Here is a 26,202-nt window from a genome sequence, read left to right as displayed (position 1 = left end):
GTCATTAATGACAGAATTTTTATTTTTGGCTGAACTAACCCTTTAATCTGTTTATATTCACAAACATTTCTCATACCAAAATATTTACATCGCTATATTACAGTATATGCCTATCAAACATTTAAGTAGTACTATAGTCATTTTTTGTACAGTACTGTCTGTTAGTCTGTGTAAATTTACCAAAAATACAGAAAATCATATTTCCATAATCCAAGTTGTGTAAGATATGTGTCAGGATTGTGTGAAAATATTACAACTGGTGTGACATCATCAGGTCACGTGAGTAGGAAGTTATATAGATTTATATATTTCAAAAAATCATTAAAAATAGACAAAATGGCTTTTCCAAAATCCAAGTCATGTATGATGTGTCCCATCCCAATCACAGCTTAAAATGATGTATTCATTTCCACATTTTATTAGTATGACGCTTTGCATGTTTCCGAATGTTGGAATGCATGTCTTTTTTTATTATTTTTATGCACTTTTGAGATAGTCCCTTAATTCGCTCAGAGAATGTCTAACGAACTTTACCGCACCCTATAGAATCGTTTGTCATGAAATCGCCCATCTTTAATTCTCTCATGACTTTTCATAAACGCATTACAGCTAGGGCCATTGTTTTCAGTGAATAATGTTTATTACTTAGTCTGTTCCTTATAGAGGACATTTCGAACTTTGTATTTTGTTTAAACAGACATTTATTCATTTCATGGTTCTTGAAAAAAAGCCAACTGTGAGTAAAATCTTATGACAGGTGGTCAGCAAGTAAAAGGTTTGCACATTTAAGTGATAAATGTAATCAGATAAATTGTATGCTTCACACCTCATTCACAGAAGAACATTCAGCATATGCTGGGGTCAGAATGTGACAAATATAACAGAACATCTGACTGACAATCACTTCTCGTATGCATTACTTTGGATTTTATTGACCACCATAAATAGGCTATAAGACCGTTAACTTTATAATCGAGAAAGACAGCTGGAAGACGGTTAGGTGATATGAGCCTTTAAACAATAGGTGAAACTGACAAATAGTTTGATTAAGGAGCTTCTCAAATATTATTATTATTTTTTTTTTAGCATTTTCGTAAAACACAACCAAACACAATAAATCAGAAACGCACACAGACACAATAAAGGTCTTTAATCTGGGCTAACATGGCATTTTACCCAAGACAAAAGTGTGCATTTGTAATGTCCAATTCATTTTATTTTTTCTATATTTATTATTATTTATGTTTTTATTTTTACTCTAGCCTACTAAAACATTTATACATCTTAGCTTCACCAGGGCAGGCACTTAAATCCTGATTTTTTTTTTCTTGACTGTTTTCTATTCTTTAGTCATTAAAATTATAAAATAAAGCTAAGAATACCTGTCATTGTAATTGTTTACGAAGGCGTTCTAAATCACGCTCAATGCTGTGCAGTGAAGAACAGAGTTCAAAATACACGTGGTCAGAATAATAAAGAAAAACACACGTCAAAGATCTTTTATGTTCAAGAGTTGTTACGACAAAAGAGAAAAGCTTTAGGTGCAGCCTGGTAAAAATAAATAATAAAAAAAATTCCACGAATGTTTGCAGATAACACACATGGTGTGTAATACTCAGGAAGACAATGCAAGACAGGGTGAACCATTCTGCACAGATTAAAAGTTTTGACATGTAATAGTGACCACAGATATCCTTTATGTAGCTGTCATTGTTTTGTCTAATAGCATTTAGGCCGGGTTTTGTTTTTGTTGAACTAGAAGGATGACAATGGGGTATGTCCATATGTCCATGGGGTATGTTAATAGCATTCATAATAGCATTCATATCAATTTTTAAATACTCTACTATTACTTCATTTTGAATGATCAAGTCTTCACATATATATATAAATACAAAACTGCCATTTAAAGGTCCTCTAAGATTGTAGTTGATGTTCCATGTGATTTTTTTCATTTGTGTGAATATTTAATTTACCAACAACAGAAATGCATAACTTTTCAGAATCCTATTAAAGAATATATACACACAAACCAGTTTTGTTTGTTTAAATCATTGTTTACATACCATTTATTATTCAATATTTGTATTTGCCTTATCGGTTTCATTTATTCTTAATTGTTTCTAATTGACCCACTCTCCCAATTATCAAGGACAATATGCCATTATAAATAAGAATCTCTTCTTAAATACAGTTCAATAAATATTGCATATTCACATAAAATAAATAAAAAAAAATACAAATCTGTTTTGAAAATTCAGGCTTTACAAAGGTTTTGATTAAAAGCCTGTGCCAGGGACACAATACTGAGAAAAATGTTATAATTTATGTTAACATTTATGCATAGAAATCTTATTTAACAGCAGAAGCTCATTCATGGTCTTATTTTCAAAGTCTCCACCATGACTGCCTCTGCTAAAGTGAGCCAAGCTTTTGTCAAAATAATGATGCACTTCCTGTTGCTTTTAGCTCCAAACCTGAAACATCGACCTATGTGAGAGACAGACAAATCAGTGCTTGCAATTCACTTTTGAAAAGTAGTTTTTGAAATGTCTGTAGTTATTTTAATTCATTTTTAAGTTTTAGTTATTTTAGTACAAGATAAACTAAATTAAAATGAGAAATCTTGCTTTGACTATTAAAAATAAGTTTTTTTTTTTTTTTTTTTTTTCAAGTAACTTTTTTTTTATGGTTTTAGTTTTAATTTTAATCAAATACCTCTGAAATATCTATGCCTTGTTTTAGAAGTTATGTTTTCTAAATAATGGATACTAATTCCTTTTGGACTAGTCTGCAACTCTGTATACAACTTCAGCTGATTTCTAACAGTTCTGTGCCATTATTTATACCTGTGCCATCATGGAGTTCAGATTTAAATGTCTCTAAATGGCATCTAAGACCAAAACGAGCTGAACAAAACCTCAAACAACAATCAAAACAATTATGTAATTCACTTCAGAAGATTCTGATTTAATCATGCATATATTTGTTCAGGAAAAACTATACGGAACAATATCTGAATGTCAAAAGTTATATACTGATTGATAGATATGATTTTCACCTAGTCTCTGTCTGTGTTTACTGTAGGTCTCACTCTAATCTAAGTGCTGAAGAACACAAAGATTTATTAAATTAAGATGATTGCACATACTGATGAAATAATCTCACTGTGTGATGTGTTTAGCGGTGAAGGCAGTAATGAGCCAGCGCATGTCTTTGATCTTAAAGAGCAGAAGAACCAGGTGGGTTGAGTTGTCTACATCTATGGAGCTCTCAGGGTGAGTCATCTTAGGCCCCATAACCTTCTGTTGGACCCTTATTTATCCTGAGCATGAAGTTGCATTTTTAACAATTGTCTTTGTTCATACGCATTGTCAAGACTTCAAAATAGAAAACAACTTACCTTATGACAAAGTCATGAAGATCTATGAGAGGCCCGTAATGGGATCCCAGGAGGTCCCCAGAGTTTCCCACCACAGCACAGGTTCTGTAGCCTTCTGGACCATCGTCGGAGTAGTGCTCTTTATCAGGGAAGAGAGAAAACAACGTGTCCCCCACATCTGTGTAGTTTACCTTACTGGATTCAACTTGTAGACCCTACAAATGTTAAAACATTTGATCAGGTTGAGCCTTCTGAAGAGGATTCTGGGAAAACACATAATGGACAACAACAACAAAATTAAAACAATAATATAAATGGCAATCTTAGTTCGGCTAATAAAGTATTCCACAAAAGATCTGAAATATTAGATAATAATTATATAGAAATATAATATTATTTATGCCAAGATGAACTTAATCTTTGTATGAGGTTAAATAATTATGTCAAACTTAATTCCTTTTAATTCTTATTACTTCCTTAAAACCAGGTAAGCAGATATTATTTAAGCATATTTGATAAAGAAGCAGAAATGCACATAATAATAATAATAATAAACATTTTAACATTAATTAAATAAAATAAATAAAGATCTAAGAGAATTTCATGACTATTATCTATCTTTGTAAAAAGAACACGTTGAAAAAAAAATAACTGTTGGTGTGTGCTGCCACCAAGTGTTCAACAATCACAACTTCCGCTTCTGGAGAAACATTGCATTTGTCCTTAACTTGAAATCTTAAGTTTAAGTCAAGTCAAGTCAAGTCACCTTTATTTATATAGCACTTTATACAAAACCGATTGTGTCTGAACAACATTAATTAGGAAAACTGTGTCAATAATGCAAAATGACAGTTAAAGCAGTTCATCATTGAATTCAGTGATGTCATCATTCATCTCAGTTCAGTTTAAATACTATCTGTGCTATCATTTGCAATCAAGTCAACGATATCGCTTTAAATTAAGTGTCCCCAACTAAGCAAGCCAGAGGTGACAGCGGCAAGGAACCAAAACTCCATCTGTGACAGAATGGAGAAAAAAACCTTGGGAGAAACCAGGCTCAGTCGGGGGGCCAGTTCTCCTCTGACCAGACGAAACCAGCAGTTCAATGCCAGGCTGCAGCAAAGTCACATTGTGCAGAAGAATCATCTGTTTCCTGTGGTCTTGTCCCGGTGGTCGTCTGAGACAAGGTCTTTACAGGGGATCTGTCTCTGGGGCTCTAGTCCTGGTCTCCGCTGTCTTTCAGGGCTGTAGAGGTCCTTTCTAGGTGCTGATCCACCATCTGGGCTGGATACATACTGGATCCGGGTGACTGCAGTGACCCCTCTGACTTGGATACAGACTGGATCTGGTGGCTACGGTGACCTCGGAATAAGAGAGAAACAGACTAATATTAGCGTAGATGCCATTCTTCTAATGATGTAGCAAGTACATCGGGTGTTATTGGAAGGGGTATTAAGTAGAGCTTTTGAGATATTTCATAAAAATATTTGATAAACACGTTCTCTTAAGTTTTTTAAAGTCATAAAATAGACTTCTTAGTCTAGAGATATTAAAAGGAGTGGCCACCTACACACAGTAAATTGTAAATTGGGTGCTGTGGAGTTATGAATGAATCAATGAAACGCATTTGTCTGTTTCACTCCGTCTCGACTCACGCTCGCAGAAAGCACTTGAGAAACAGTGTCTCTTCCGCGGCTAGGTACGCTTTCGACTCTTTTTTTAATCGAGCAAGACTGTAGGCCTATGACATTAATATTACATGATTTGACTGATTTTTAAGTAGAAAGGGCGACAGTGCACTGCATTAAAATAAATGATCATTCACGTTTTTATAGCCGCTTGCCTAATTCAAAAACGAAAGTAAAATTGAATCATCTATGAGAGCAAGGGGCCCCCCGGTGTTTCGGGGGCCCTACGTAGTATTTTGCATATAGGGAGGATCGTCTCTGGTGTATGGAACAAAATGTGCAATGATTCTGCCGTCTCAAGCGTTTGGTATCCGCTATTTTTTTTTTTACCAAAGTCAGGTTACTGATCTGTATGTGCGGGTAATGGTTATTACAATAAGCTGATATTTGTGAGTTATTAATAAAATCTTAAAGCCATGGGCATTTCTATAGTAAAGACATTTTTTTTCTAGCAAAGTGTTGTTCTTTGTAAGAGCAATCTCTATTTAAAAAAAAAACTATCATGAACAGACAGTAAAGTAATGGTAAATCATTGATTAAAAGATGTAGGCTGTTAAAAATCTTGTGTGGCTTTCAAATTCATTATATGATATGATATGATTTTTTTTTTTTTTAGTTACTTATTTATTATTATTATTATTTGTAGATATTATTGCCCAATTATATTTGTAAACATGATTAGATGGGACACAGTGTCACCAGCAACGTGTTTTTTTTTTTTTACCATCAAATATCAGTTTCGTACGGAGACCCCGAGACATCACGGAAGATTCCTGTAAACCTTCGTCAGTCCATAAACTCAACAGGCTGAAATAACACAGCATTCAGAAGTTTCAGTACATTTTTAAAAATGGTTTAAAAACAAGTTTCTTATGCTCACCTAAATACTGTTAAAACAGTAATACTTTGAAATATTGCAATTTAAAATGACTGTTTTCTAAAAATATTTTAAAATGTAATTTATATTTATTATTGTTGTAAAAAACAGTTGTGCTTATAATTATTATGATCGTATATAATAATCTATATACACTTGAAGTGGATCAAAACCTTTCATCAAAGTTGTCTTAAAACCAAAATGCATTCTTGTCTTAGGACAACTTTTCTGATCCACTTCAAATGTTGACTACTGTATATCAATTTTTAAATCTTAGTTATTTTTCATACTACTTTTTCCTTCTTGTACTATTACTTTGCTTTCATCTTTATCTGCATGAGGGCATTAAACACCAACAAATATGTACTTGTGTTTTCTCGCAGTATCATGCTGCATTTTAGTTTCTCAAACACACATCATTTTATCGTGATCTCTGTTTATCATACAGTTCCAGCAAAAAATAAAAATAAAAAATTCAGATGCACGTCAGTTCTTGTCTACACTCAGATCTGTTCCAGGTCAAACTACTTCATTGCTTGAGTCATATAAACTCCCATGGTGTTGTGAGATTGCTAGTTTGTTTGAATCAGCAAATCTAAAATGGGATTTGACTTCCAAATATTTCTTTCAGGAACAGTTTTTGCAGTTTCAATTACTAACTCTGAAGATCAATTCAAAAACAATTTCATTGTCTCTGAACCTCCACGTCAACTCTGCTGAAAAGGGACAAACATCTGTCCAAACAATAACAGAAAAGTTCACACACCTCTTAATAATATATAGTTATATATTTATTCATACTGCCATATCCATTTATATCGGTTAATTGTAAAAAAAAAAAAAAAACAGTCTTTGTGAAGGTTTCAATCCTCAAGGACCAAAATCCATTAGAGTTCATGTCCACATCATCCTGATCACGCATTTTACTGTCTCAAACTGTGACCCCCAGATTATAAATGTCTGTGTGTCTCAAAATCAGACTTCACAACTTATACACACTCACTGATAACAAGTGCACAGGAAACGCTGCTGATAGAGAGGGTGCCTTCAAAGTGTGTGTGTGTGTGTAATGTATGAGAATGACAGAGAGATAGAAAGAGAAGCAGTCAGAGCTTATTAGGCATCAACGATGAGGTAAGTAGCAGCCAAAAACAAAAGTTTTTTGAACATAACATGCACAAACTGCATTTATGATTACTATATTTAGGGTATTGTTGACTACAAAGAAAAGATGTCAATGTTTCGACAATTGACAATTCGCCAATTGTAGATGCCTCCGATACTACTATTTAAAAATGGCAATACTTGTATTATGGAGTCAGATACAAGCACATAAGTTATACTGTGTCGTAGTGCAACTGTTTGTTCGGGATTCATTTTCTCACTTAACTGCAATAATAATAAACACACATGTAAGGAAGGGACACAGACATTAAACAAAGACAGAATATTCCCACCGGAGCAACTAAAAATCAGTGTTACACTAGCATTAAGAGGACAGGTTTCAGCACTGTTGGGGAAAGTTACTTTTAAAAGTAATGCATTACAATATTATGTTACTCCTAATTACGTTACTTAGTTACTTTTTATGGAAAGTAATGTGTTACGTTACTCTTGAGTTACTTTTTAAATCTGGCCAGGGCTTGTTTTTTATTCATTTTGAGGAATACTGAATCTGTTTTTGTGCAGGTGAGATGAGTAAATACATGTTCATATTTAGTCTAGAACTACAGTAACTTTATTTACACACAACGCTCTGCACTTACTCCTGATTTCTCTCAACATGGCAACACGAGAACTGTCAGTCAATACATAGGAAACAAAGTTACTGGCGTTACTTATTTGAAAAAGTAACTCAGATAATTCCTTCTAAATTAAAAAGTAATGCGTTACTTTACTAGTTATTTAAGAAAAGTAATCTGATTATGTAACTTGCGTTACTTGTAATGCATTACCCCCAACACTGGTTGTGAGTGTGATAAGATCATCTTTTTAGTAACAAGCAGAACTATTTCATTAGTTCACAAGCTTCTCAAACGGCATTCCACAAAGCGAAATTTCAACACTAGTCATGTGTAAACGACACATACAAGGTGTCACGTATACGATATACCGTAACAAGGAAATTACAACATGAGGGTGAGTAAATAATGAGAGAATTTTCATTTTTGGGTAAACTATCCCTTTGCGTAAAATGAAACCATAAAGGAACATGTAAGATGTGTAAGACACTAATCTCAAAAGGAGATAAAAAATATGTATTTTGTATTGTGAAATTTTCATAAAAAATAATGAAAGGAATACTCCAGCCCAAAATGGAAATGTTGTCATTAATCACTTACCCCCATGTCGTTCCAAACCCGTAAAAGCTCCGTTCGTCTTCGGAACACAATTTAAGATATTTTGGATGAAAACCTGGAGGCCTGTGTCTGTCCCATAGTCCAACAGTCTCTTCTGTGTCATCCGCGCCACAAGGATGCGCTGTTTTATTTCAAATCAAAGCTAAATACATGTAGAAACAGCGCGTCCTTGTGGCGCCTACAAAACAGAAAAGCATACACAGCATACGGTGATAATGAGAGACAGAGGAGACCGTTGACATAGTAATTTTTGAATAAAGTCATTATTTTTGTTTTCTTCGCTTACAAAAAGTGTTTCCGTCGCTTCATATAACCCAGATTGCACGTCTGATGGCAGATGGAGTATTCTGACGACGACTTTCATACCTTTAATGAACCTTGACATTGCTATTTACTTGGCAGTCTATGGGACAGCCACAGGCCTCCAGGGTTTCATGCAAAATATCTTAAATTGTGTTCTGAAGATGAACGGAGCTTTTACGGGTTTGGAACAACACGGGGGTAAGTGATTAATGACAAAATTTTCATTTTGGGGTGGAGTATCCCTTTAATTCCAAATTTTGTTTGTAAAGACTGAAATTGTAAAAACGGTTTCATTTATCAATAATGATATCCAACATATAGTGATTTTTATATACTTATACAATGTTTCATTAATTGTATAGAAAACAATGTCACAATGCAGAAATCTTATTTGTCTTACTCTTAAAATAAGCTTAATTTCATTATGGACAACATAATATCTTATTTTTTGAGGGTTGCGTATAACCTAGACGTTACTGACAGATTCCATGCAGATAGATTATCAACATAATACCTTTACAGACAGTGCTTAATGCTTTCACCCAGAATCGCTGGACTGGAGAAAGTGGCCGAACTTCTCAGTTAGTATTTGTCTCTATAAAGACTGCTGTTATATGTGAATCAGATTTCACCTTTGTTTTGCTCTGAGAGTGTATTGTTGATCAACGATTGTCTTAAAACTGTTGAAAGATGCTTGTAATAATGTAAATATGCATAAAATGTGAAAAATCTCAGGTGCTACAAAATGATTGAAGGGATATTTCACCCAAAAATGTACTCACCCTCAAGTTGTTCCAAACCTGTATGAGTTTCTTCTCTTGAGCACAATTTAAGATATTTTGAAGAATGTCGGTAACCAGTTGACGGTAGCCATGGACGTCTATAGTATGGAAAAAATGCTATGGAAGTCAATGGCTACCATAAACTTGAGGGTGAATGAATGATGACAGACTTTTCATTTTTGGGTGAACTATTGCTTTAAGTGGCAGTGAAGCGTGTCAGGGTCAAAAAACACTGGACTGGACGAACATATCTCTGATTGCAAATGAGGATGCGTTTTATGTGACGCAGACAAAGTGAAGAGCAAAACCCTCAGAAATAAACAAAGAATAAGAAGAATAGGGGTAGAATAAACCTGAAAGAACATCACCAAAAAAGACAAAGCACCTGATAACATCTACAAGTCTCACACTATAACAACATACAGGAAACCTATTTCAAAAACAGATTTTTATTGCATATATGACTCTGATCTGCTGAAATACTTTCCTCTAAAGTGTGCCAGAAAGAAAATGTGTCACATCACTACAGTCATCCCAGCCGCTGTCCTCGCTGTCTAAAGTGTACGAGTGTGAGTATTTTTCAGAGAAACTGAATATAAATAAATGTAAAAGTGGCTTTATGTAACTGCAAGTTTCATCATTCATCATTATCTGAAACATACAATGTTTTTATGCCACAAAAGGCCATATAGGCCACCACTTCACCTCCAGCTCATCCACAAACTTCCATAAAGCCCTGTTGAAATATTCTACATATACTGCAGCTCCTTTCAATAAGGACATTATCTAATGCTTACCTACAGAAATTCACAAAAAGAAAAAGAGGACACTAACATTTTCACAAGTGGCATCACAGGGACACCGACTCAAAACAGAGACTAAACTGAAAGACCACAGTCATGACGAAAACAAGTACAAACAAACAAAACATTTTAAAACAAACGCTTTTGATTGTTTTCATAATCGGGGGACATCTGTGCACAAATCAATATGTTTATGTACTTCACAAGCCAGTGGATGATTCACGAGCGCATTGATTATAAAGTGCATGCTTACAGTTGATTTCTTTTTTGCTTGCTTTGTTTTTATGGATGAAGAACAATCAGCGTAGATGGGAAAGACACATCAGGCCTCATTCATGAAACACAAGAACAAATTCATTTCTGTGTAAAACCATTTATTTTCTTAGAGACCACAGGCCCACAGTGCCCGAAGGTGAACTAATGGATTTAAGAGAGAAAATCATACTGTTCGTTTCATGAATGAAGCCCACTGCCGTTCTCTCCATCATCATGAATGACAGATTTTCACACACACATACACACACTTCAAATACTCTGCGTGGTGATGCTGTAATCTCATGCATGACACTCGCTCATCAGCACAATATAATTCCCGTTTTCTTCTAGCCTTATTTACTTACAGCCTAAATGGTTAACCTCACGTCTGCCCTGCATCTCCACCCGCCAGCTGAAACTCTGACCCCTTCTGAAGAGATTTTCAGGTGAAACCGATAAAGCAAGACTTGGAAGACAATCATGCTTCAAAAAAAATTCAGTCTCTGCTCTAAGTTTAACAAAGCCACTGAGAGCAACACAGACAGAAAGAAAGACAGATTGTGTGTGCATCGTGAGCGATGTGTATGAATGTGTGCTCAAAGCTGGGCTCCTCAGGGGCTCACAGGTTACAGACCACCGTTACCATGTGTTATAGATGAGGCATGAATCCATGAGCTGGTTACCGTATGTATGAACGTCTCCTGCTTACCATGATCTCAAATCAAATTGAGGTGGTCCATCCAAAAACAAAGAACATCAGTGACGTTTTGAGTACTGGCCTTCTATTTTTCATAAAGGCCCCATTGTTCTCTTCTCCAAATAGTTTTTGATGAACCAAGTAGCACATTCCCCAAGTTGTTCACTTTAATTACCAAACAAGTCTTGTTTAAAGCCATTGAATGGACTGTAGTGTTGATTAAAGCTCATGACTGGGTGTCGGGTATGTCTCTCCGTCACGCCCATCCGATCTGACCGGGGACCCACCAGCATGTGCTCAGGGGCTTAGAGGTCAAGACACACAGTCCATTTTACATCATAGAAGGATACAGCAGCGACAGAATCTCTGGCGGCTTCCGCCCACCGATGGAGGCGGAGTCACGGGTGCAAAGTAGGCGTGAACTTTAATGTTGGGCAAGTGAGTCTACAGAGGATGAAAGAAAACAGGAAAATGATTAAATGGTGGTGAAAACAACTAAAGTCTAAACTGATAAATGATAGACAATATCTATCCATTTTGAGATTATAAGCATAGTTTGTCATCTGTGCTGCTAGCGCCCTCTTGTGTCAAAATCAGTGTTGCTATCATTGCCGGAAACAATTAAAAATAGTTTTCATTAATTAAAATAAAGCTGAAATAAATTACAAACTTAAACTTAAAAAAAACTTGATGAAAATTAGAAAGGTTGCCGTCACTAACGGGAATAAAATATGTTTAAGTATTAAAATTAATAAAACAGAAATAAAACCAAAGCTAAATAGAAATATGTTATACTAATAAAAATGACAAAAGCACATAACAGATTTACTCAAACTAAATTCAACTGAAAACAGAAAAAAATTAAAGCAAACTCAAAATATTAAATACAACAATAGTCAAATATAGTATCAAATACTATACTAATACAAAAATATTACATACTATAACAATCAATGGATAATAAAACATCATAGTTATGTATTCTAATTTTTTATTTTTAATTTTGGATAAATGAACTATATTCTATATAAAATGATAAAATGTAAGTGTACAAAATAAATGGTAATTTTGTTAGAAAAATACGTGAAATAGTTTTGTTTCATTAACAAAAATACAAAAAAAAAAAAAAAAAAAAAAAACCTCTAGGGTGACTCAGATTTCAATATTTAATGAGTTATTTAAACAAAGTACTTAGTATTCAGATACATTTTTAAATCCACTAGTCTCTCCAGTTACATTTATATTTGCACCACTTTTTTTTTTTTTTTTTGAAAATAATAAATTATGAACAGAACCAAAATCACAGTGAATGGATCCCGAATTAGTGTGATGCATCACCTAATTTAGTGAAATGTTTACACTTGTGATATTTTTTTAACCCATTTAAACATTTCTTGGGACCATACTGAGCACTTCAAATCAATCCTAAATCTGTATCCTAAAAGGTGTTATTTTTAGTAACATCCACAAGATTAGTAACGATTATACTCTGCGGTTTACCTCTCTGTGCATAAGCAGAAACAGGGCTTACCCTCAAGCGTTTGATGCCGGCGCGGGTGATCTGTTGACAGTCGTACAGCTCGATGCGGTCCAGGCTGTGGCAGGTCTTTAGATGTTCTAATGAAGCGTCTGTAATGAGCGGGCAGTTGTCCAGCTCGATCACCTCCAGACGGTCGTGAGCGCAGGGTCCGCTTCCCAGCTGTCTGATGCCATCATCAGTGATGAGCTCACAGTGAGACAAACTCTAAACCACGCCAGAGAGCCAAACACATCAACAAGACCATAACACTCAAGAAATGCCACATAAATGTTTAGCTGTCATTTCCCACTGGCCATTTAACAACTTGAAAATGTTAAAATTAGGCATGCCAATCAATTACAAATTTAAATTGAGCTCTGTCATATTCTAATGAATCACATTATTTTGCAATAAAGATAAGTTGCAGATAGATGAGTAGAACATAAAAACATACGTACAAATGAATTGTTAAAAATAAGATCTATAACATGCATTTAGAAAACAGAATATTCATTTCATGCTGGCTTTAAAATTTTGTGGTACCCTTTTGTTTTTTGTTTTTTTTTAACCTTACCAGGACCTGGAGTCGAGGGCAGTGTATAGATAGCTGGATGAGCGTCCCATCTGTAATCTACACAGAAAGATGTCAAATTGTATTAATAAGAGTGAGAAAATCAAGCCATGTAGCAGAGCAGTAGTTTTCAATGTGATAATTACATTGTAGTATGTTTGTGTCGATTTCTGTCCAAAATAAAAGTCCAAAACAAATAATATACAGAATCATTTGACTTTAAAAGAAAAAAAATAAATAAATAAATAAATAAATAAATAAATATTAATATATATATATATATATATATATATATATATATATATATATATATATACAAAACAGGAAACAATATTAAGAAACATATTCTCTTACAGTCCATGTCTACAATGAAAACATATTTTGTGACCAAAGGGGTCTTCTAGTTATGAAAGCCTCTTCTCAAATAAAAAATAAAAATGGTAACGAAGACTTTATCACACAATTCTGACTTTTTCCTTGCAAAAAATCATTGTGAGACGTAAACTCAGAATTGTGAGGAAAAGTAGTCAGAATTCGATCAATTTAATTTTTAGACTTATTTTCTCAGAATTGCAAGAGAATTTGCATTTCTCTGTTATGTCTCAATTCTGACTTTTTCTCTCAGGTTCCCTCAATGTAGTGGTACTAAACATCCTTCTAAAAAAAAAACACAAACAATTAAAACCTAACATTTATAAATACAGGATACAATCAGGCTAACGATTTAAAAAATCTTTTCTGATTATGAAAATATTTCTCAAAGAGAAATAGCTGTTTGTATGAATCAGATTAAGAATGAACAAACAAGTAGTATTTAATATAAAATATCAAATTCCTTCATTTTTTTTTATATAAAAAAATAATAATCTGTACTTTTCACATTGCTTCTCTTAAAGGTCCCCATTCCAATTTTATTTCAACATCATCAGACAAAAGCTACTGATCACTTCAATGTGCAACAACAACAAAAAAATGTATTAAGGATTTTAACAAATGTAATGTTCTTAATGTAGAATAATAAGCAACCCATTCTGACTCACCTGTACACACTCTTCTAAATCCATCTTTTCTAGTTCATGGCAATTCTGGAAAACATGAAAGGAAATGATGGTTTGATTTGTGTTGTTAGAAGATGGAGGTACACTGCTGTGCAGTGTGTTTGTGGGATTGTTTACTCACCCGTGCTAATGAGGTGAAGCCTACATCTGTAAGCTGAGAGCAGCGAGCCACCTCTAATATTCTACACAGACACGGAGATCAATGATGCATCGTTTAAAAGAGGAGATAACTGGGTAATGGGGGACTGCATGCAAATTTATCAGCTGATGTGTGGGTTACACACCTGAGGCGAGGGCAGTTTTGGCCCAAGGCATTGAGAATCGCATCTGTGATGTTTGCACAGCCCGACACACATAAAGACTGCAGCCGATGGCACCCGCGACAGATGGTTATGAGACCTTGATCTGTGATCTGCTGCTCGATTCACACACAGAGACAGACCTGCATGAGGAACCCATCCTCTGGACATCCCGTGTACGAGTGAATATGAGTGACTTACTGAACACGTCTGCAAATTGAGTGTGACCAGCTCTGGACAATGTGCTCCAATATGCTGAAGTGCTTCATCATCCAACTATTGAGAGAGAGACAGATAATGACTCTATATAAAAAGGCGCGTCACAAAAAAAAAAAAAAAACCTCTCACAAAAAACACTCACCCTTATATTGTTTTAAGCCCATTTATTTTTATGTAGAATACAGAATAAAGAGCTTTGCGGAATCAGTGAAAACAATTACCATCAAATTATACGTACTTAATGTCTTCTGAAACTAGACAATCGCATTCAGACAATGTTTATGGTGTCTTTTGCCCTTGGCAAGTTGTCATTGTATGCAAAATCCCAGTTTTAATGTGGATAACAACAGATAATCTAGATGTTAACACATGAACCACATTTAGGTTATCTGAAAAATCATTTTTTACACTTTGAAATTACTGTGGCCAATTCGTTTAATTTGTGTAATATTTTAAATTAGCTTTCACTTTCATATTTTCATTTTATTTATTTTAGTTAAAGTTTTAGTGATTTTTTTATGTGCTTTTGTCATTTTGTTACTTTTTTTAACAAATATTTTTATATAACTTTCAAATATTTAGACATATTTCTCTATATAATAGTTTTAGTAATATGAAATAACCTATTTATAATTTTTATTAATGTTTTTTAAAGTTTACGTTTTTTCATCAAATATTTATTTATTTATGCTTTATTTTACAGTTTTTTATTTTTTTTTTTGTGTTTCAACCAATGCCATACTTTTGGGTCAGGAGTATAGAATTTATTACTATTCTGATCAAGCTTTTAGTTAGTTTTTATAGTTTCAGTTTTATTTCTAGTTTATGTTTTAGTAAGTTTATGTGCTTTTGTCATTTGTATAAGTTGTTTAAATATATTTCCCTATGACTTTAATTGATTTTTATTTCAGTTTTATCAGTTCCACTTCAGCTAATTTTAGTCTAATTTTTGTTTCATTTTCGAAATGTCTAATTTTCTAAAGTTTTTCATTTAATTTTTTTCAGCATTATTTCAATTACCGAAAATGATTTTTTATTGTTTTAGATACAGTTTACAATATCATTGTGAATAAGTGCAAGGAATGAATTTTTATAATACTTAATTTCGATTTCAGTTTTAGCAATTTTAGTAATATAACTTATTTCGGCTAGTTGCAACACTGTGGGGGGCACACACTGCACATTTAAATACTAAAAAAAAAACACTTGGAACTAGCTATAAGTGTGTCAAAATAACATTGAGAAGGTGGTAGAAAAGTGAAGATGGCTTGAATGTGTTGTGAAAGCAGAGAATTACCTGTGTGCAGCCCTTGAGGAACAGGCCTTTGAGTCCTGGACAACATCTCACTAGCGCTTGTATGCCGTCTTTGGTCACCTGATCACACCACGAGATGTTCAGCTGCTCTAGCAACGGACAGCCCTCGCTAAAATGACACAGACAGAGTCATTTAGCCTCAGGGAAGCATTTTGCATAACCAGCAAGTATGTGTATCTACGACCTCTGACCTCAGAGCTTTGAGGGACAGGTTTGTGATTGAGGTGCAGGAGGCAAGATCCAAGTGCTTCAGTTTAGGACAAAATTTACTCAAGCTGTTACAGGTACTGCAAAAAGAAAGAAGGAAGTTCAACAGAGATCAAAAACACTTACACACACACACCGTCACATGTTTTACCCACCTGTCAGTGATCTTGGTGCAGCCATTGAGACTGAGCAGCTCAATATTTCTGCAGTTCTGGGCAAAAGTTCTGCAGGAGACAAAAACATGTTTTATATTAAACATTAAACAATGCTTGAATTTCCCTCCAAGTCACAATAATGTCTTTAGTCTAAATGTAAAGCCCAGATATCATTACTGAACTCATGTGCAATATTATTATTAAATATATATTAAAGGGATAAATCACCAAAACAAATTACAATTCTGTCATTAATTACGCATCCTCAATTCATTCCAAACCCGTAAGATACATTGATCATCTTCTGAACACAAATGAAAATATTTTTGATGAAATAGAAATATCTTAATTTCTTCGTCACATGTTCACACGGCGTTCAGAACACGCATGCGCTGAGCCTTGTTTACAAGAAGAGGAATGCACATGAATGTATCGTTCATAACATTACAGTTGAACCACTGATGTCACATGGACTACTTTCACCATGTCCTTACTACATTTCTGGGCCTTAAATGTGGTAGCTCCCTTGCTGTCTATGCAGGGTCAGAAACCTCTCAGAGTTCATCAAATATATCTTAATTTGTGTTCCAAAGATGACCGAAGGTCTTACAGGATTGGAACGACTGGAGGATGAGTAATCCATGACAGAATTTTCATTTTTGGGTGAACTATCCCTTTAAGGCTTTAATCTACTTTCTTGACAGACCTATTCAGATAAAAAGCAAAATGACAACATAAACCGAAGCGTTTTTCGCTCCAAAACCATTAACAAAATGCTTGCATATATGAAAGACGTCCAATCGTGTGTTTAAAGGGCGATTTCAATTTCTCCTTTCTCTTTTTGGAGTGTTACGAGCTCTTGGTGCATAAAGAAGATCTCTAAAGTTGCAAAAACTAAAGTCTCAAATCCAAAGAGATATTCTTTATAAAAGTTAAGAGTCAACCACTCCTACCTAAAACGGCTCGTTCTAACAAGATATGGGAAGATTTGCATAACTCCGCCCAAATGTTCACACAAAGAAAGAAGGCTTAACTTTGATTCTCACTGTTGCCGCCAGCGCCATGTTGTGGAGACGCTATGTGTTTCATTGTGAAAGTGAAACTACTTTGTTTGGCCTTCCAAAAGAGGACATAAACTAGAAAGCTGTGGTTAAGTTGTATTTGCAACACTGTTCCAGAACAGTTCAACCAAAATATTCAGATGTTTGCAGCACATTTTACGGAGGATGACAATACGGTGTCTGTTTCTATAAAGTGGGGATATTCCAACTTTGCAAGGACAGTCTGGCACTTCTGACTCACAGCCTGTAAGTACGTTTTCATATTTAAAGAATCTGCCACTGATGATTCAAACACAAGTTTTGAGCAGTGTAGAGTAGCGCTTGTTGTTTGTCGTTTCTCTGATCACAAATGATGACATGGTTTTATGTTTACGCGGCGCAATACGCAACGCAATGCGTAAAAAGACAGTATTTATGTCCCCACTGGATGCAACAAAAATGCCTCATTTGTAATAGGTTTTATTGTTTTTGTCTTGTCACGCCGGGACACACCATCACAATATGGTAAGAGGCGTAACATTTCCGTCACACGCTTGAGGTATTCAGCCAATCACAACGCACTGGATAGCTGGTCAATCAGCATACACTTCGTTTTTCAGAACAATGAGCTTTGTAAAAATCGACATGTTTCAGAAAGGCAGAATATACATTATGTGGAAAAGAATGTGTTTTTTGAGCCTTAAACTGCATAAACACATTGCATTACACTTAATACACAAAATTATGTTCTTTTTAGCAACATCATATGACCCCTTTAAGTACTGTAACTTCAGCTGGTTTTGTATTTTGCTAAAACTGAAGTCAAAGTTTTTGACCGGCACCAATTATTTGTATGGTCTGTCTTTTCTGTTGTAGAGTTGACAAAAAGATAGGTAGGATTCTCACAACATCTATTTCAATGATATCTGTCAGGTAGTAGGGACATTTCTCAATTTCAGCAAATACAATGCAAAACATAAGTTCAAAAATGTCACTGACAAAATGTAGGAGTACACGATAAATATCGGCCGATAATTAATGTGCATCTCATCAGTAAATCCGGTTCTCTAATCAGCGGTAAATTCCATCACATGCGTGATTTTACATAGAGCAGCTGTTACTACATAGAGCGTTGTTAACTGACAAGCTGCACAAATGCACATTCATTATCAGCATGGATTTGCGCAGCTTGTCAGTTAACAACGGCTCTGTGTAGTAACAGCTGCTCTATGTGAAATCACGCACCTGATGGAATTTACCTCTGATTAGAGAACCGGCTTTACTTACAAGATGCGCATTAATTATCGGCCAATATTTATCGTGCACCCCTAATAAAATGTATGCTACCGTTCAAAAGTTTGGCGTCATTGTAAATTACAGCAGTGTAAATTGCTTTAGTTAATCTTTTTGCCAAATGCATACATGTAAATGTACAAAAAAGTCTTCATTTTTTTCTGCAAATGGGTCTTCAAGAATGAATAGTTTCATCCTCTTTCTCACCTGAGAGCGCTGTCTCCAACTCCAAGACATCCTCTAAGACTTAACTTCCTCAGGAAGCCTCCACACCGTTTTGAGATGTTCTCCACCACACGGCCCTGTAAATGAAGAGATTTTTACAAACTTTAGCAACTTTTGCATTAAATAATGTCTGGCATTGCTTGTATTTTAGTAGATAGAAAAAAAATGTGATATGTCTAGTTTAAGAGCAACTACTGTCTACTCACCTCAATGTCTCTCTGGAAGTCAAAGAGGTCAATGCGCTGCCAGTTACTGCCATCCAGGGCTAACAGGTTCCAAGACTGAGAAAAAGAGAAACTGAATTCTCCACTATAGGTACAGATACACTAAAACTATTATTCTAGAAGAGCTCCTTTCATTTCTCTCCATAGACAGCTATTCAGAAGTAGCTGCATATCCTGACAAATTATCATTGCAAGCAACATTTAATCCACTAAATATTTTACTATGTTATAGTAGATGTTTTGACAGTGTGACCATTTTTCCAGGCTCTTAAAAGCGTGAAATGGGCAAATGTCAAAACAGACACTTAATGTGCCACAAAGCACCAGTTTAATCTATAAATTGCCGAGAAATCACACTTACTCGTGAGACTTGGGCGCAGCGGCAAAGTGTGACTACATCCAGAAATGAGAAAATTCTGCAGAAAAACATCAGAACTATTAGCAAACATCAACAAAACGCTGTGATAGGAGTGTCATTAAAGTCTTCATTATTTCTGTATGAACACCGGTCTATGCTATAAAAACAGCATAGATAAGGTCAGATGAAGAAGAGATGATTAAGATTTTTAACAAGACAACATTATTAAAATAAGGAAATGAAGCAGGAAGAGAGAGAAGTGCTGAATGGGTTTCACACCAACCGTAACAACAGCTCCTTCGGCAGCTTCTTGTTGATAACAGCCTCGTCATTATTGGAGAACATCTGAGGACACAGAAAGACGTGCATTTATAAAACTGTGTGTCTTATGAGTTCAAAGGTCAACGACATAGTTTTACAGTGGGCTGCAAATCACACATTCAACAATACAACAAGAAACCAATCATTCTGGGCGGCCACATTCTGTCGCACTTTCTGTTGAAAAGTCTTTCATATTCTCATGTGAGAGAACTGAGGCTGTCATTTTATACCAAGGTTCTTTAAAGCATTATGTAGACATCGAATTACGTTTATGTTTTATGTAGCAAATAATAAAATGTTATGAGTGCATTAAAACTATTTTACTGAAATAACTTTCAAGTTACACAAATGTAAATTACTGCCTCCTAAAATGTGTTTTTACTATTATTTATAGTGTGTGTGTGTGTGTGTGTATATATACACACACACTGTCTGATTAGTTTTTATTTTTATATTTTCAGTTCATAATCAAATCTTCACCTACTCAGCAATGGATCCTCTGCAGTGAATGGGTGCCGTCAGAATGAGTCCAAACAGCTGATAAAAACATCACAATAATCCACAAGACTCCAGTGCTTCAGTTAACATATTGTGAAATGACAAGCTGTGTGTTTGTAAGAAACAAATTCATAATGTTTTTATCAGCTGTTTGGACTCTCATTCTGACAGCACCCATTCACTGCAGAGCATCCATTGCTGAGCAAGTGATATAATGATACATTTTTCCAAAATCTGTTCTGATGAAGAAAGAAACTCATCTACATCTTTGACCTTAAGGGGGTGAGTACATTTTCATCAATTTTTTAATTTTTTTTTTAATTTTGGGGTAACTACTTTAAACAAGACATAATATTTTCAAGGTATGTTTTCAGAAATTTGCCAATTCATGGCAATAGTCTTCCATGTTTTATTATTTTGTCATTTTCTGTAAATTGGCAGTAGTGCAGAATGTATTTTAATATTGAAACAATTACACAAAGCAATTTTTTCTGAAATAAAGAATTTCAATCCCAAGTTCTGTTTTTTGCAGATGGATTTTTGCCCTACAGGCAAAATTGACTTTGTGCCAAATACATGAAATTAACACCAGATGTCTTATCTTGTTCTCATCAAACCACAAAACCTTTTTTCCAAATGGTAACAAGAGATACAGATTGTCCTGCTGAATAATTCAGAGCGGACCGGATGTTCCCTTTTTTAAGAAGTGACTACCTCAGTCACATCCAAGAATAGTGGAGTACTAATAAATTGTTTCTGTGTGCACTGGCCAGTCCTTTAGAATACAAAAACACTGAATTCTTTTTAAAAGCCTGTTATATTTCCCAGCAGTCTGATGAGGCACCTTTGTCAAAATTCACTAATTTAATACAGAAACTGTCCACAACAGAGAACGATTTTTCTAGCTAAAGAACAAATTTAACATTGACAGCCAATCAGAATCCAACTGAATTTAAAGAACAAGCACTTAAAGCAACAGGCGACATAATTGCAGTGTGTGCTTATAATAAACAGAATGTTACTGTACATTGGTGTGAATCATAATATAGTTGTTATCTTTATAGTTCATTCTTGGTGTGAATGGGCCTTTAGTCATATTTGTACAGCTTCACAACTCCAGAGCCTGTTCACTTTCATTGCAATGGGAAAAAACTACTTGGACATTCTGTTAAAAATCTCCTCTTCTGTTCCACAGAAGAAAGAAAGTCATTACAGGTTTGGAATGACATCAGGGGGAGTAAAACTAATGACTAAACTTTCATTTTTGGGTGAACAGTCCCTTTAAAGCATCGACTCAGTTGAGAAAGACAAACAAACAATATGTGAGATAGCTTACAGCTATTCTTTATTATAAACTCTCTCATTTGTGTTGTTCCTCTTTCTTTTCACCCATCCATTCTGCATGGGGCGACTTTCCATCTGTTTGTTTGTTTAAGGATAAGCCATGTGATGTCTGACTGCAAACTGATACAAACCAGAAATGATTGATCACTAGTTTCCAGCTCATCGGAAACACAGTACATCACCAGATGACTTTTCTCATGACCAGATCCTTATTTTATAATATTTATTTTAGAATTTACACCTAAATATCTCCTGTAATTGTTCTTACGTGTATGAACCGCACAAAGACAAGTGCAGGTCCTACTTTATAACCAAAAACAATCGAATTAAATAAAAGACAAAATATGAAAGTACTGGAGTACTGTCCTGAGAATATAATCATATTATTTAATAATATAATTATATAATTTGTTTATATATTTTTTTTGTTTTCATTTTAATTTCAGTTACAGTTTTGGTGTATATATATATATATATATATATATATATATATATATATATATATATATATATATATATATATATATATATATATATATATATATATATATATATATATATATATATATATATATATATATATATATATATTAGTTATTTTAGTACATTAATATACTTTTTTATATTCCTAGCAGGCAAATGTTATGTAACTTTAACCTGTTTGAATGTTTTCTAAATTTCTATTTTTGATTTTACACTCATTTCACTTTATGATTAACTGCTACTAACAACAATTTTACCAAATTGCATTTCTTGTTATTTCATCTGTTATATTAGCTAACTTCTCATGACAAAAAAAGTGACTTCCTTCCTTTAACATGTAATGCAACAGTTTCTAGCTCTCTGATTGGTCCGGATATTTTTGTTGGCTGTACCTTCTGTTTACCCATAAACAACCACATTTCCTCAGTAATACTGTAACAATATTGTGCAGCAACAATCAAGCAACTGAGCATAAGATGAGCTGTCAGTCATTTGTAAATATAACTCTCACACTGCCGTCACCAAAACAATATCCAGATAATCACTCGGATCCTTAAAAAAGAAACAGTTCTAAGCCGGTAACAATGTAGTGCTTCTTAAATACTGATTACATTCATTCCTTTGCAATAGAAATACAGCGACTAGGCCTTGTATCTTAACAAAAATTAACCATAGTAATTATAATTTCCACTTAAATGTCATGGCTGTTATTGTTAAGTCATAATTAACTATTATGATTATGGAAGATCCGTCAAATGTTAATAAGAAGGTTTTAGAATATGCATGTTATTTTTACGGCATTTGTGGCCTAGTAAATAAGATATCAATAATGCATGAATTATTATATCACAAATGAATTTTTTATGATTACAATTACTTAATGTTTATTTTATCGTTCCCATTCTTTTATACTTGGTGCAAAATCTCTTTCACATCAGCCATGCTGAAATTATCATCATAAAAAATTAGAATGGCATACGTGTTATGTAAAATTATTGGTGAATTGAAAATAATGTCAAATACTGAATGGTTAAAATGGCTTTTAAAGTTAAGTCTACTTTGTAAAGGGAGTTAAATACCTGTGGTAATGTGGTGGAAACTGGATACCATGGTAAATTTTGTTTAGGATAGATTACATTCAAACATATTACAGGGTAGATTTAGCTTAAGCTTTAGTAACTGGCCGACAGTGTATTCACTTTGTCACTGCATGTCTGCATCTGATCTTTAAGAGCAACTACAGACAAAACCATAGCATATTAAAGCATAGCATCAATGCCATGTGTCCCAACATCACAGCTGTGTTTCAAACCTACCTAGACAGCATCACGAGCGCCCAAAACGGCAGCACGCGCCTACTATGCAGCCTAGATAGTCAACTCACTAAGTTTTGAGACACTCCCGATGTAAACACAGTCATAACTTGTTTAAACACGGCTGATCGGGCATCTTCGAGGGAAACAACAAAGTAAATGTTTGCGTAAACAGGCCCAACTGTTCTCTGTAGTGATGAATTGTAATACGCCGGCTGTTTTCTTCCTCACTTCAGCCCGTGGGCCTACCACCATTATCCTCTCCTATAATCTCAGCGAACCAGTTTGATTTCTAAAAGCCATCGAAGCGTAGATCGCAACCTACTGTTGCTTCACGTCAATAACACTAATGATAAAAAAAGAAACATTAAAGCACCTTTCGTGGCTCGTTGCGCGCGGAAGAACGGTTGTGTTTATACACTCCGACACATCGTAGACTTGACAGGAAACTAAATATAGCGACTTTAAAGAGACATAACGCTGGATTTGATGTAGCTTTTGGTCAACATAGATTACCGAATGCGTTTTACAGACTGACAAGTGATCAGAAGAGCTGAACTCATGTGTATGATTGCGGAAGCTCGGCCTCTTCTACCGCAACAACACTGAGAATCTTCCGTTATTGAAGACGTTTAGGAGTAAAAACGCAAGATTGTTTACATCGACATGTCAATCTGTAAATAAACAGTGGCTACTCGCCTCAAAGCGACTCCGAGAGACGCCGTTCACCTCCTTACCCATCCCGAACACTACAGAGTCGGTGAACCGGAGAGGAAAAGAGCGTCCGGTTATTGAAAGGTGGCAGATGTGTCGGTGCCGCTGGTTTCTGGCGAGCTCATGCCGTGTTTTCGCTTGATTTCATCGCGTGTTTGCACGGCGAGGATGCAGAAGAGCCCCAGTGGTTGAAGTATGAACGATTCAAGCTGATCTCCTGTTGTGTTGCGGACCACCCCCTCCCTTTAGCAGTTTCCCCATCTGTAAACTACACCTTATAGTCAATATCGTTCATAAATATTGCACTTTTCTCTTTCCAGTCGCATTTGTCGGACTAAATTAGTTTGTAATACTTTAAAGCTATGTGTTATGTGGTAGTAACCGCAGTAAAAGTATCAAGTATTTACTGTGGAAAATGTCTTAAAGGTTGAATTAAGTCATTTATGATAAAATACATTTTTTTTGTTTTGTTTTGTTTTGTTTAGTTGTCGTATTACCAAACTGGAAATATATATATTATATATATTATAAAAAGATACGTGAGCTTAATTACCGATTAATTCAATGTACTATTTATAGTTTTGCGAGGGAAGTTTATTTGTTTGACGTGCTGAGGATATTCAAACATTTCTGCGGGTCAGTGTGTGCAAAGCACTTGTAAAAAAAGTGCCGTATTTTGTCGCAGTGTTGTATGGAAAGCGTAAATAACGCAAATCATTTGTTTTCGTGTTATTGTTATGCTCGTTTCCGGGTTTGGCGAGTCAGCCCCGCCTCCAGCTGCCGTAGCCAATAAGAACTCAAAGATGGTCTTCGTCATTTGACGTCATCGTGGTGGTAACACGAGGCAGCGTTTTCCCAAAACAAACGAAACAGAATGGCTTAGCACCACGTTTACACAAATCAAATTAATGTCATGTCAGAGAAACTAAGTTGAGAAAATATTTATTGCTATTATATTCACAATTATACATTTCTATTCTTTTTACAATGTATTTATTTGCAGAACTGTAATGGAAAGCTCTAGTAATTAAAATCTAGATATTATTTTAGGCAGGGATGCCACAGAGAATTATCTCCTGATTGTGTGCAACTTCATGATGGTCATTTAATGTAACATCAATCTAAAATACATCTGAATTTTGTTTAAACCCCAATAATCATAAAATAACGTCAGTAAAGACTTTAAAATGCATCCAGTTTTAGAGAAAAGGGGATAATCAAAAAGTGCTTTCATTATTATCGATATTTTTGTTTATATCAAAAAAAGAATACCATTATTAATACAGAATGAATAAAATAACAAACATAATTACTTACAATTAAATGGCACAAACCTTTTAGCAAGTTTAACAAATCTACATTTGTGTGAAATAAAACCTATAGGCCTAATCAAAATACACAAAATATAAAAATAATTAACTTATGTGATGTAATGGGAAACTATTCAGTTCATTGTGACCTCTATAGAGTTGCATTTTCAAAACAAAGAGAAAAAAACATGTAACATACAAACAGAACAACACAAACAGCTTTAAAAAAATGCGGGAATACAAACAGCACTGTCTTTAATTACAAAAACATAAAATGAAAAAAAGAGGGATCATAATTCTTAAGAAACTTGGTGTTCTTATTGTTATCAATGAGTTTAAAAGATTTAACAATAAGGGTAATCTCAGCAAGAAAGACTTAGTCAAAGTCTTGAGAATTATATTTATTTATTTATTTATTTGTGAATTAAAAATGTAAAATGTAACATAAAGAAATTAACAACATGGTCACTGCCAGAAAAGTAAAGAAATATATCTTCCACTTAGGACAAGTTTTTTTTTTTTTTTTTTTTATTAACCAGAAACCAGAAATATACAATAATAAACAGAAATTTGCATATTATTGCACAGA

General features: G+C 34.5%; 1 protein-coding gene and 1 pseudogene across 1 annotated transcript; both read right to left on the bottom strand.

Annotated features, from left to right (window-relative positions):
• LOC109085783 lies at positions 1 to 10,175 on the bottom strand (annotated as a pseudogene).
• fbxl20 (F-box and leucine-rich repeat protein 20) lies at positions 9,645 to 24,558 on the bottom strand. The gene is made up of 15 exons (XM_019082306.2): positions 24,289 to 24,558; positions 19,914 to 19,975; positions 19,634 to 19,688; positions 19,255 to 19,329; positions 19,031 to 19,125; positions 16,491 to 16,559; positions 16,320 to 16,415; positions 16,111 to 16,237; positions 14,796 to 14,870; positions 14,580 to 14,710; positions 14,417 to 14,477; positions 14,278 to 14,322; positions 13,241 to 13,297; positions 12,679 to 12,891; positions 9,645 to 11,591 (listed from the first exon to the last, which is right to left on the bottom strand). Exons 1-15 carry the CDS (start codon positions 24,328 to 24,330, stop codon positions 11,484 to 11,486), a joined length of 1,311 nt encoding a protein of 436 aa, XP_018937851.1. The 5' UTR covers positions 24,331 to 24,558; the 3' UTR covers positions 9,645 to 11,483.
• Positions 24,559 to 26,202: the final 1,644 nt, after the last annotated feature.

Source organism: Cyprinus carpio, chromosome A19 (genome assembly GCF_018340385.1).
Source record: "Cyprinus carpio isolate SPL01 chromosome A19, ASM1834038v1, whole genome shotgun sequence".
NCBI classification, from domain to species: Eukaryota; Metazoa; Chordata; class Actinopteri; order Cypriniformes; family Cyprinidae; genus Cyprinus; species Cyprinus carpio.
Note: the sequence above shows the minus strand (reverse complement) of the source record. Positions and strands in the feature narration are given on the sequence as shown.